Below are 13,470 nucleotides of genomic sequence, written 5' to 3' on the forward strand. Positions count from 1 at the left end.
GTCCAGCGAGGAAGACTAATTAATAATTTCTGACGAAGAGTCCTGACTAAAAAGTGAATACATTTAACTCTTTCAGACGCTGACTGGCATGTGCGTTTTTTCAGCATATTCTGTTTATATTTCAACTTTCTACCATTCATTTATTTAATTATTTTGTATAAAGAAATTATCTCAATTTGGCTTCCCTGTATTATTCCCTTTCCCCTTTTTTCTGTCATCTCCTCTCTGCACTGACTTCAGTGGCCATTTTTCATCTATGAGCTGAGAGAGAGAGTGTTGACAGTGTATTGACAGTGTATTTGACCACGAGGGGTATCACAGCTAGGCTTGACCTTGTCCTCATCTGACATCCACACATATAGGGCTGAATTTTGCCGACACTCAAGAGGGTGGGTTCGGAGGCGGGTCCACTGGCAAAATGGCAGTGATTGCCAGCGGGGCAGAAGTCCACTCGGAACCCGCTTCCTTGTTAATTTCCCAAGCGTTGGGTCAGGCAATTGAGACAGTTAAGAAGCTATTTAAAGGTATTTAAGCAGCATTTTACCAGGTCCGAACGATTTTTCCATGTTTTTTTACGAGGTTCCCAGTGCTTGCAGGTAAGTGTGTCGGGTTCTCAATGACTCTCCATTGCTGTGAATAGTTGACAGCTGAAAAAGTGGTATAAAAGCTACCATTTCACAGCTGTTCAATTTCCAATCTTAAAAGCTGGAGCCTTCAGGATTTGGAATACACTTTTTAGCTTTATGGAGGTTTGAAAGGCTGAATTTTGCTGGCGCTCAGAGTGCAGGTTTGGAGGTGGGTCTGCTGTCAAAATCGAAATGATTGACAGCGGGTTGGGAATCCGCTGCGAACCCGCCTCCATGTAAGTTTCCAAAGTGTCGGGTCTGTGATTTCAGGACAGAACCGACACCAAGCAGTGGGGGAGGCATTTAAGATACTTAACTGCTTGTTAAGTACTTGTTTACTACTATTTTGCCAGCCTTTTTCTATTTTACCACATTTTTAAGGAGGTTCGCATCGTTTGGAGATCACGTCGGATAAGTATGTCGAGTTCTCTATGGCTCCCCATTTCTGTGATTAGGTGACAGCTGCAAAAGTGGTATGAAAGCTACCATTTCACACCTGGTCACTTTTCAATGTCAGAAGCTTGAGCCTTCAGGACTTGGAAGACACTTTTGAGCTGTATGCAGTTTGGAAGTGTTTGGAGTAAACTCTCTCTTCACTGTCACCTCCTTGGAGCAAGCTCTCTCACCATTGACAGATCACTTCTGTCACCTCAAATTCAGTTGCCATCCAATCCAGCAACATCGGTGCCCTTGGAAAAATCTCACCTTGGTCCTCTGAATCCCTCCACAATCAGCCCCAACACCAACATCACCAGGCACACCAACATCACCAACAACAATACCAACCTTCTCCGCAATCACCTGATGCTGCACAGGACACAGGGCATCAACACCCGACCACATTGCTGCCAGGGAGGCCAGCTATGGCATCACCATGGCCAGATTTATTTCACTTGATGCTGTACACCCTGGCTGCCACATGATGCGCCAGGTTAACACCATCACAACACCACCCCACACCATTACCATAAAGCATTCCTACAATGACCATTTATTTCACACTCATCACCATTGCGGGGGATACTGTTATGTCTCACCATTCACTGCAACTCACTAAGACACTTCCAAAGGTGAGCACAGATCTGTACAATAAGGCAAAGTGTTGAAAATAAAAATTTCAATGTTTTGACAACACATTAACAGAAATTTACATAAACATTGCATAAAACATTGTGTGTTGTTAGTTGGTATGATTGCACTAAGGTAAGTGTGAGGGGTGGCTAGTGAGAAGGGGAAGCGACAGTGTAGATAGAGAGGGATGTGTGTAGGTGTAAGGTAAGTTGGTGTGAGTAAGGATGTGCAGAAGTAGGGTAGGGAAGGCAGAGTGATGGGGGTGTGATGAGAGGCACAGCAGGGTGAGGTTGAGTGTGGTATTGCAGTAACGTTTCGTGATCTACTGAGATCATTGCACCACTGCAGCCTGGTCCTCCTGACGACAACCCTGCTTTTGCCCTCCTGTGCAATGTGCAACCAGGATGTGTTGGTGTCCTGGGGAGGTCTATTCCGCCCTTGGAAGGGAAGAGAACCTCCCTGTGTGCTGTGACTCCTTCCATAAGCATATGGAGGGCATCATGGGAGAGCCTGGTTGCAGCCATGCACCTTTGTGCAGTGCTTGTCAGTGTTTGCAGCACCTCAATGCTGCAGAACACTGACAGCACAACTGTCAAAATGATTGTGGACATGGTTCCTTTAAGGAAACCAGCTGATGACGCATCATCAAATCCGCTTCCTATTAATTGGCCGGGAACCTCGCAGGGCGGGCTTAACAAGCCCCATCAATGGAAAATCTTGTTGGAGGCCGGGTTCGAGACAGATGTGGGGTCGTCGCCCGCCACGGTTCCGCCAAGGTTGGAAAAATCCAGCCCACGCACTTTCCAGCAGGAGTACTTGATAGTGAGACCTTTTCTGATTTTTTCCCCCATCCTAAGCCCAAGAAGACAATTGTAGTGCCCCCACTCAGCTGAGATAAGGTAACTCAGCAAAGTCTAGAAATGCAGCCTGTGATATTTCATGGTTTCCATGATTCAGTACCATATCGCACTTACAAAAGCAAAATACTGCAGATGCTGAAAATCTGAAATAAAAACAGAAAATGCTGGAAATACTCAGCAGGCCGGGCAGCATCTGTGGAGAGAGAAACAGAGTTAACATTTCAGGTTGATGACCTTTTGTCAGAACTAGAAAAAGTTAGGTATTTAACAGGTTTGAAGCATGTAGAGAGGCAGGGAAAGGGGGAGGGGGATATAACAACAGGGAAGGTATGTGATGGGGTGGAAGGCAGGAGTGATTAAATGACAAAAGGGATGATGGTGCAAGGCGAAAGGAGATGGTAATGGAACAAGTAAAGAAACAAAAGATGGGTCTAGAAGATGTGTAAATGGGAATATCAGAATCATTAGCAACAGCTGTTATCTGACAAAATGGGGGCAGAGGTTAGGGTCTGAAATTGGTGAACTCACTGTTGAGTCCGGAAGGTTGTAAAGTGCCTAATCGGAAGATGAAGTGCTGTTCCTCACGCTTACGTTGAGCTTCATTGGAACAGTGTAGGAGGCCGAGGTCAGAGTGGGAGAGGTCCGGAGATTTAAAATGACAAGCGACCGGAAGCTCAGGTTACGCTTGCGGATTGAACGGAGGTGTTCCGCAAAGTAGTCACCCAATCTGCGTTTGATCTCCCCAATGTAGAGGAAACCGCATCGTGAGCAGCGAATACCGTGTACTAAATTGAAAGAAGTACAAGTAAATCGCTGTTTCACCTGGAAGGAGCGTTTGGAGCCCTGGACAGTGGGGAGGAGGTAAAAGAGCAGGTGTTGCATCTCCTGCGCTTGCACAGGAAGGGGTGTGTGTGTTGGGGTGATAGAGGAGTGGACCAGGGTGTTGCGGAGGGAACGATCCCTTCGAAATGCTAATCATATCACACTATTAACTTACCCATGCAGACATCGGCAGAACATTTTTAATGTTGTATTTAATTTCCCTCTCCCTAATCTACATTTGGTGCCACCCCACAGAAATGCAGCTGAAATCAAAAACTCAATAGAGTGAGAGATTGGGGTGCTGCTTGTTTGTACGCAAATGCACTGTGCCACTGAATATGGGTGCCTCTGTTTAATTCACAGATAAAAAGGAAAACGTCTCTCATTGATTTTTGATATTGATTATAATATTTAAGCCAATTTTACTTCATAGGAGGTTTTTCTGAACAATTAATATTCAAAAGTATGCAAGATTTCTAAAATTTTTAATGGAAATATTGCAACAGTCTTGATTCAGATTTTCAAGTGTTTGTGAGCAAAAGTCTATAAAGGATTGTGCCAAATTCTAATATAGTATAGCTACATTTATCCATATTCTTATGCTACAGTTCAATAAAACTTGACTTCATAATTACTTCTAGGAAAATTGACACAAATCGTGTTTGGACACTGGGATGTGGTCACGTGCTTGGCCAGATCTGAGTCATATATTGGTGGTGATTGTTACATTGTATCAGGTTCTCGTGATGCTACGCTTCTGCTATGGTACTGGAGTGGCCGACATCACATCATTGGCGACAACCCTAACAATAGTAAGTAGTCTTTGGAAGGAAGAACTGTCACTTAGTGTTATGCTTTTTATAAAACGCTTAGTACAGCAGGATGACTAGGGCTTAGTTGTCAAATTTCCCATAACCAAAATAAGAGCTATGAAGAAGTGGAAGAAATGTAAATGTCAGGACTAATAATTAGCTGCTTTAGGTGCTAGAATTGGAGTAATGAGTTTTCAGCAGTGTTGGGACATTAATTAAGATTTGTAGTTTCACTGTATGTCTCCCAATCTGTGAGATGTGGTTTGTTGCAGGTCATAATTGGGATAAAGAGAGTTAATAAATTTTATTTAATGTACTTCACGTCTACAAAAAGCATATTAAAGACAAAGGAAAAGATTTGTTATGTTTTTGAAACTGCTTTATCTAGTTAACAATTTATAGAAAGTATTCTTTTTGTAAATCACCTAACGTCTTGTACAATTTCAGTAATCCTGCTACAGACTTTCATCACATACCTCTCATTATAACAAACTGCTCTTCTGAGAGGAAACGATTTAGCATTATAATATTTAGCAGAAGAAATAAAGCCTTGCAAAGATGAGCTGCTTCCTATGATTTTATAATTTATATTCACATTGAATATTATAAATGAGCTAAATAGATTTTTTGAAATAAATCTAACTAAATAACTGATCCTTATTTCTAAACAAAGGTGTAAAGATATTACAATACACTGCAAGTGTTAAACAATCAAACAAGCATATACTATGTGTTTGTTAATAAGATTTTCAATTGTTTAGAGATCAGCAAGACAAAATGTCAGAAAGGTTGATAGCAAACACATTATGCCATCATATGTAAATGTTAACGCATGCAAATAGATGAAGAAGCAAAGTGATGGCTTTCTTTCCTATTATAAAACTAAACTGATTCTAATAATCTCACATCTGTAGCTACTTTGCAACTTTATGCATTCCTGTGGAGCTTATCACACTAGCTGATATGTGTTGGCAGAGTGGGTGCTGTAAAGCAATACTGACCTGTTTATTTATTCAGCAGTGTGACATATCCTGTTTTATAAACTTACTTTTGAATCCCAAAGCATGTTCCCTGTGAAAATGATAGAGATCTCATGGCAATGACTGAGGCTTTAAATTTTATATTCAGAGTTTACTCAGAGGGGTCTATTTTAACTCCCCACCCCCAAACCTGGTAGAAAACAGGCGGGGGCCAGTTAACATGGAGCGGGGGACTTACCCATGCCTTTGCCTCCCCGATCTGGCTGACAGTAATATGAAAGTGCAGGCTGCAAGGACACCGCCCAAAGCAGGTGGGGCTTCATTATATATATGCATCGGAGCCGAATCTGCTATTTTAACTTGAGGCCTGAGCAAGAGAGCAGTGATAGCTTCCCTGCCAGTCAAACCTGCCAGGAAGAGGAGCAAGGCCATGTTATCACCCGGAAGTTAAAATTGAACCCTAGAGTTTCCAATCAGGACACTTTCTTACAGTGGTTATTATGAAGTGTTACCTACTGATAGTTTTTCATCTGGAACTATTCTATTATGCTATAGCATCAATAATAATTGATGAACAATTGAAAGTAAAATGTTGAAATAGTAGTTTGATGTATATAAAGAGAGGAAAAATCCGCTCTGCAACAGAGAGAAAATTTGCAAGTCGTTGGGAGCGATTTTAACCCTACTCGCTCAGCAGAAACCTGACGGGTGGGCAGTTCAAATCGCCCTGGCTCTTACCTGTCAAAAAGCCACCATGATTGCAACATCTGCAATTTTAACCTGCTCTCCTGAGCAGGCAGCAAGGACTCGCACTCAGAGCCAACAGGGTCCTTTTTTACTTATGCATGTTGTGGCCCGATGACATCATTGAGATCTGACTGTAATTTTAACTCTGGCCTGAGCGGGAAATCCACCGGCAGTTAAAATTGGAGCCATAGGCTGTGTGGAATGCCACAAGTTGCTTGCAATTTGGGTTAAGCCTGAATTATTTGCACTTCATTGGTAAATCTTACATTTGAATGCTGCAGTATGTTGTCATTGAGCATCACATTTATAGTTTTTGAAGGTGAAACTGTGATAGATCTGTAGGAAGGTGGATGCCAGATGCTTTAATATGATGCAGAGCAATTCACAAGTGGTAAAAAAAACCTAATTTAAAAGTGATAAAAATTAATTTACACTCTCTAATTGAAGCTGCTGCCCGATGCTGAAAAGCTGCAAGACTCCGACATTTTATGTTGGAACAGGAGCTGATTGAATCTTTTTTTGTCAGGCAGGTGTGTTGCACTTGGCCAAGAACCCTCCAGAGCATTTCTTTGCAATATATTACATTCAGCCTTTGACTGCTGTTCTCTTGATGGGATCAATTCAATTCACAGTGTGTCCCAAGAGCCTGAAGATCCATTGATTAGAGGGATTTCACCTGACATTTCTTATTAGACAGCTCCAAAGAGCACGCATCCATGCGTTTTTTGTTTTTGTTTAGGGGGAAGGTTGTGATCCAGAGTAAACTTATGCATTGCATTGATGTGTAACTAGTGTTTAATATAGTTCATATGATCTATAACTGATCACTTATTTTTGGAATCCATAAACCATTGCATTTTATTGGTACCTTTTAAGCATAATGATTTTTTTTTTAAAGTTTGTTTTCTTTGCTATATTTTTTTCATGTTTTAGTTTCTAGTTTCTGGCCTTTTATTTCTTAGTCAAGAGGACTAGGCAGGCAAGTAACCCTTTACCATTCACTGGCAGCTACATCAGAACAGCCCAGGGTGACTTGCTGTCTGATTTTATTTTTCACTTTCCTTCCCTGTAAGGAAGTGTTAAACCTCAACTCGCTGCCTCCCCCTTATGGTCCAACCCTGACTGAGATTCGGAACACCCTATGTGCAACTGCCTACTGCCAACCCACATTGTACTTTGCATGGTGCAGTTTGTTGGTACACTACTAGTTCATGCTTTAATCACAATTGTTCGACATTTAGAAAATACTTCAAAAGTTTACTTATAATTCTAAGTTAACAAATCTTATTTATTATTAAATTGTATAGGAGATATTTATTTTGTTTGCACTATTAAAATCTAAATAATTTTAAACTGCTGGCTATAGATAAAGCCATCCAGGAGCATAACTTCAGTTTTATAGCATTTAATTAACCGGCCTTTGATGGATTTACAAAGTAATGAAATCTGAACATCTTTGTTGAGATCACACGGTCTTTCTACAAATGTCCTTGCATTGACAATAAACGTAATCGTAAAAGAGAATGGTAGCTTTTAGTTTAATCTTCAGTTTAATTATTTATGAATTACGTTAAAAAGGCTTTGGTTGTTTGCAGAGGGAATTCACAGTCCTCTCTTGTTTCATTCAGCCTTTCCAACCGGCACTCCCAGAAATGCATAACAAAAAATGAATATTAATCAGCTGTTGACACTTCGAGATCATGTTGGGCACATTCATTATATATGCAGCCATCTGCATTTTACCAGATCTGATCTGACTAATTGAACTAAGTTATCTTCTCTGATACAGTTCTATGTAGTTTCCTAATGTTTTACCAAAATGTTTAATGAACACAGAAAACCAGATGTAGCTCATCACTGTGTAGTACTGATTACTCTACTGGTTTCTGTTAATTTTAATATTACAGCAAATGTAATGAATCTCATACTAGTTTAGCTCTGCCTCAAATTCATCTGACTTTCATGACTCCAGTTTTACTGAGGATTCAAAAACCTGTAAATAAAATGTATATCCAAATAACCGTCCAGTATTGGCATGTTTTAAATCAAAGATGGAAATATGATTAGGGGTCTGAGTCATGTATGAGAAAGTAATAATGTTTACTTTCAACTAAATTACTATTTCATAATATAATGCTTTATAAAGTTGTTGAAGCTTTTGCTTAAATATTTTTCAAAGGTAACTTTTCTATCTCAATATATTTGTGATTTTTTTTTGTTTCTTGCTGCAGAGTTTAGAATCTTTCACATTAATCCACTCAATATAACATGCAATAAAAATCCCCTGGTATAAAGATGGCTATAACTATGACTAGTGAGTGCACTAGATGTACAGATGATACAAATTTAAACTGATTGTGACAAATAGCACTATATTGCACAGAATATAGAGATTCAAATTGAAAATCCACTTTTATTTCCAAGAAGTAGTTTTCCTTCTTTGCCTGCATGCATGTCACAACCTCTAACCTCTCATAGCATCTGCCAGAAATGACTTGACAGTGACGGAATAATCAATTTCTTTTTAAATGATTACTCTGATTCCAGACATCTGCTGTTATAGGTATTAACCCTTTCTGTGGTGTGTTCTCATGATGCCTCTCTCTGACAGTGGAATAGAAAATCAGGTCATACGCTCTTTAAAAAAAATGTAGCTTTGGAGCTTAAGTCTTCATATTGTCTTTGCATTTTACTTGGTGAGTTGTCTTATATTTTCACCACCTTCCACTCTTTAGGTACCTTGTACTATTCCTGGCCAAAAGGACAAGCAGGTGACCTTAGTGTAGCTTTTTGATCGGCTGCTACAGTATTCCAGTTCTATCCTTAAGTTGATGGAATTAGACTATATACCTTTCAGAAATTAAATCAGTTCTTTGAGGATTCCAAAAGAGATGATTGACCGTCAATGACCACAATCATCTTCCTTTGTGCCAGGTATGACTTCAGCCAGTGGAGAGTTTTCCCCCTAATCCCCCTGATTTCAGTTTTACTAGGGCTTTTTGGTGTCACACTTGGTCAAATGCTGCCTTGATATCAAGGACAGTCATTCTCACTTCATCTAATGACTTCCCTTGGTCAGTTCTTAATATCAGCTATGCCAGTGGAGGAGACACCAAGCAATATTAGAAATGAAATCAATCTGTGCCCCTATGGTGACATCTGAAAGAGGATTAGGAACATGTCACTTAGCTGTCTCTCTCTTTTAGAGAATTGTGGGAAGGAAAGAAATAAAAGTGCCTCCTGAAATAATGAGAAGCAGATCTTTTTAATGAAATATAAAACTGGTCCGTGTTGGCACAACTGCTTTAATTCAAAGGGTACAATTTACTAATGTGTTCAACTATAGGATATCCTAGTTGTATATTCTATTTAATTTTTACAAAATGGCATGGTCTCTGATTTTTACTTTCAGGTGATTACCCTGCTCCTAGAGCTGTCCTGACTGGGCATGACCATGAAGTAGTTTCTGTATCTGTGTGTGCTGAACTGGGACTTGTCATCAGTGGAGCCAAAGGTGAGCAGGCATGCCACAACAGAAAGAATATTAATATTTTTGTTATTTTAATGAGTCTTTGTTTTCTCTTGAGTGTGGTTTGGTTCCAAAGTGCCACTCATCTGTAGGAATGAACAATTTCAATCCTTTCTGGCAGGCGTTTGAGGTTTTTCTGAACATGTTCATGTTGTTCTTTTACAGAAGGGCCATGCCTGGTGCATACAATTACTGGAGACCTTCTTAGAGCCCTGGAGGGGCCGGAAAACTGTGTCTACCCACGTCTTATTTCTGTATCCAGTGAAGGTCATTGCATCATCTACTACGAGCGAGGAAGGTTCTGTAATTTTAGCATCAACGGCAAACTGTTAGGGCAGATGGAGACCAATGACTCAACCAGAGTAAGTGGCATAGGAAGCTGCACAACACCGTATACCCATCTTTTTATTGAAGTAGACATCTAGGTTTTGATTCTTCATGTCTTTTCCATGCTTGCCAATTGTCATTTGGAACAGTCAGTTTCTTCTATAAAAGTGTTTATTAAAGTGATCAAATTTCCTCTTTAATTCTCTATCTTGGAACTTTTGGAGTGCCAGTTATTGGCAGACCAGTTGAAAATTTCCGAGATAGAGTTTACACTGTGCTGTATATGAACTTGATATGGATTAGACTGCATTTTGACAACACATGCATCAGGATTACATTTCTGGCTTTGATGAACACACAGGAGAAAATTAATCAAAAACTGAATTTAATAAATAATTTCTAAGCAACAAGAAAATATTATTTTAGTAAAATATTCATTTTTATGAGATGAAAAGTTTCAAAATACTCCTTGCTGGATAGGCGGTGAATCACTGCTATACATTTTTACAATCACTCAGCATTAAAGTCAAGGAATTCTGACTTGGCATTCAGTGGTCCTGTACTGTCTTGCATAAGTTTTGGGTGCCATTCAGAAAATAAGCAGTGTGCAGCATGCTCCATCCAGTGGTTCCGGGTCTTCAACAGTCTAACTACTGGTCTGAAAAGGGACTGCTTGAGGCCGCCAACAAAAAGGTAATTACATTTTTTTCCCCAGTTTCACTTGTGTGGAGCCAGGAGGAGCAGGAGTGCACCTCCTGGCTCCACAAAATACAGTGGGCTGCTTATATCCCGGGCTTGCACCCCTGTGGTTCCTCCCTACCAGGACATACTTGCGGGCCGACTCGGCGTGAAAGCGGACAAAATTCCTAACTTCCTGAACAGCAAGCTGCCTGGATACGCTCAATTGGTCAGTATCATGTAGATGAGGCCCGATCAAACTCGGGCTTCAAACACGTTTTTTGGGCTCACGATGCAATCGTGCCACTCATTTCGTACTGGAAACCGACGCTACTACAATTTCTCTCTCCAGTTGTCTAATGCTATTTCTTTCTACCATTACAGGATAAAAAACTTTTAAATTCCTGAATGCTGATTTTTTTTCTCTAGGCATTACTTCTCAGCAGTGATGGACAAAACCTGGTAACAGGGGGTGATAATGGTGTGGTAGAAGTGTGGCAAGCCTGTGACTTCAAACAACTATATATTTACCCTGGTTGTGATGCTGGCATCAGGGCTATGGACCTATCCCATGATCAAAGGTAATGGAAACCATTAAGTTGGTATGTAGAATAATGTTTCCATCTTCTTTTTCATTCAAATTTAATTATTCTTTTAAAGGAAATACTTTTCCACAATGTTATTGGAGTACTCTGCACAGTTTTGGGTACTCCATTAGAGGGAGGATATAACAGCAATGGATAAGATGCAGCGTAGATTCACTGGGACGTTACCAAGGAGGAGGGCTTACAGTTCCGAAATGACATTTGAGAAGTTAGGATTTTCTTTTATTAAAGAAGGTTAAGGAGTGACCTGATAGAGATAATCAAGATTATAAAGGATTATGAAAAGGTAAATAGTGATGGTGGCTTTCACTGGTTGGTGAGATAGTTATTATCTTAATTCTGTGCCCTCTCAGTACTAAGGGCTGGATTTTGTCAATGGGGATGCGTTGGGGGCGGGACTGCTGGTTGTCGGGTTTCAGTCCCGCCTCCATCAACTTGTGGCCAACCCATGCTATTTTCTCTTGATTGACCTTGTTAAACCCACCCTGCGGGCTTAGCCGGCCAATTAAGGGAAAGCCGGTGACAGAGGACGCCAGCATATGACGTTTCATCTGTCAAAAATCTTTGACAGATGAATTGTCAGCGTTTTGACAACTTTGAGAAGCTGTCAAACACTGACAATCTCTGTTCTATGGTGAGTCATTGTACTGAAGACTCACCAAACCTCTTTCCTTAGCAGAAATCAGATGGCTGCTGCATCGGAGGATGCAGCAGCCATTCTGTCATCTCTGCCGTTGAGATGAGGAGCCTCTGGATCCCCAAGGTTTAAAGCCTGCAGGAAGAAGCAACGGTAAGTATACTTTTTCTAACACTTTGCACTCACCTCTCATACTTACCTCTCCACACTTGCACCCGTCACTCACCTCCATAGCGGACTTTTCAACCCCTCTCACCCCCGCAGACCTACTGCTCGCCTCGCGAGGATCCTGGCAAGGATCGCAGCCGTCGGGAAGCCCGCACCTGTGTGGGTAAAATGGGGATAAGCCTCTTAACTGCCTGTTAACTACATGTTAACAGGCAGTTAATTGGCTGTAATCCCCTTCCAGCCTCAAAGAGACGGGTCCCTGCGCGAGTCGGGGACCCGCCTCCCGGGAAGATGGCACGGAGGCGGGTTGGGAGCGGGTTCGGTACCCGCTCCCAGTTTCTGCCATTTTCCCGGCAGTCCTGCCTCCATACCCGCCTCCCCAGGGCTGGCAAAATTCCCCCCTAAGAGTTCAAGAGGAAGTTACAAAAAAGATCCTTACACAGAAGGTGGTTTGAATTTGGAGTGTTGTGCCACAGATCATTCTTGAAGTAGAATCCATAAATTATTTTAAAAGGGAATTAGGTAGTTGCTTTATAAAGAAAAACATTAAAGGATTTGGATGCTATTAGACTAGGTGGCTTGTGGAGAACAACATCGGTGCAGACTTGATTGTTAAAACAGTCAGGTGGCGTATATAGGGGAGCACTATTTCTTTAAGGACTTTGGTCTATGTTCCAGGTAGGTTTTCCTGTCTTTACTGAGGAAGGTGAGAAGGGCTAATTTTACCCACTCACTTAATCGTCGTCTATGGCCCAGATATCCTGATCCCTACGGGTGGGTACGCGCTGTGTACCCACCTGTAGGGACATCGGAAATGCCGGTTTCAAGCATGCGCTGAAAACTGGCATTTCCAATCTGTCAAGAATGGTCTTGACAGATCCTCCAGCTGCCCTGGAGAAGGGCCTCTGCGGGCGGATAGTTCCGCTTTTTGGAGACCCTCCACCCGCAGAAAACCCTTACAATTCTTACGCCTGGTAAAAGAGTTTCAAGAGTTGAAAAAAAGTTTAAAACATTTTTTTCACTGTTATCTTTTTTTAAAAGATAAGTTTATTTTAAGCCCTGTAAAAAAATTTAATTATTTTTTTCAAAAAATTAAATTTTTGTTTAAAATACTTACTTTATTGTAATTTCAAGTCATTTTAAAAATGTGATTTAAAAAAAATATTATTTAAAGTTTTACTATGTTTTTGGGGTGATCCCCATTCATATATTTGACAGGTCTTCCTGTCAAATATATGAAGGGAGATTCCCTTCTGTGATTGGCTCCCCATGGCCCACGTGATCCCAGGGACGCTGCGAACTACATGCGCCCCTGGGATACATGGGCCCTGCGCACTTCAAGTTTGGAGAGGCCCAGGAGCGGACACGTGTGCATCCCGGGAGCCCTCAGGTATGGGCGTAGATTTTTCCAGATCGCAGGCCTCCGCCCGCGGGAGGCCTGCAATCGGAAAATACGGGCCTATGTTCCTTTGAAACTTCCTGCTCCCATTCACACAACTTACTGTGCCACCTAACTTAGTGTCATCTGCAAACTTAGATATACAACTCTCATCCAAGCTTCATCCAAGTCATTAATATATCTGGTGATAAGCTGAGACCCTAGTACAG

General features: G+C 41.2%; 1 protein-coding gene across 3 annotated transcripts in view; it reads left to right on the forward strand.

Moving 5' to 3' along the window:
* LOC147111942 (neurobeachin-like) overlaps positions 1-13,470 on the forward strand; it is a 1,011,877-nt gene that overhangs the window by 976,928 nt on the left and 21,479 nt on the right. For all 3 annotated transcript variants that reach the window (XM_085999351.1, XM_085999350.1, XM_085999349.1), the window contains 4 exons: positions 4,021-4,191; positions 9,331-9,432; positions 9,613-9,809; positions 10,882-11,033. In XM_085999351.1, coding sequence (XP_085855477.1) covers positions 4,021-4,191; positions 9,331-9,432; positions 9,613-9,809; positions 10,882-11,033 — 622 coding nt within the window. The remainder of the gene's footprint in view (positions 1-4,020; positions 4,192-9,330; positions 9,433-9,612; positions 9,810-10,881; positions 11,034-13,470) is intronic.

The sequence above is a fragment of the Somniosus microcephalus genome, chromosome 10 (genome assembly GCF_052327205.1).
Source record: "Somniosus microcephalus isolate GS21.2 chromosome 10, FLI_Smic_1.0, whole genome shotgun sequence".
NCBI lineage: Eukaryota > Metazoa > Chordata > Chondrichthyes > Squaliformes > Somniosidae > Somniosus > Somniosus microcephalus.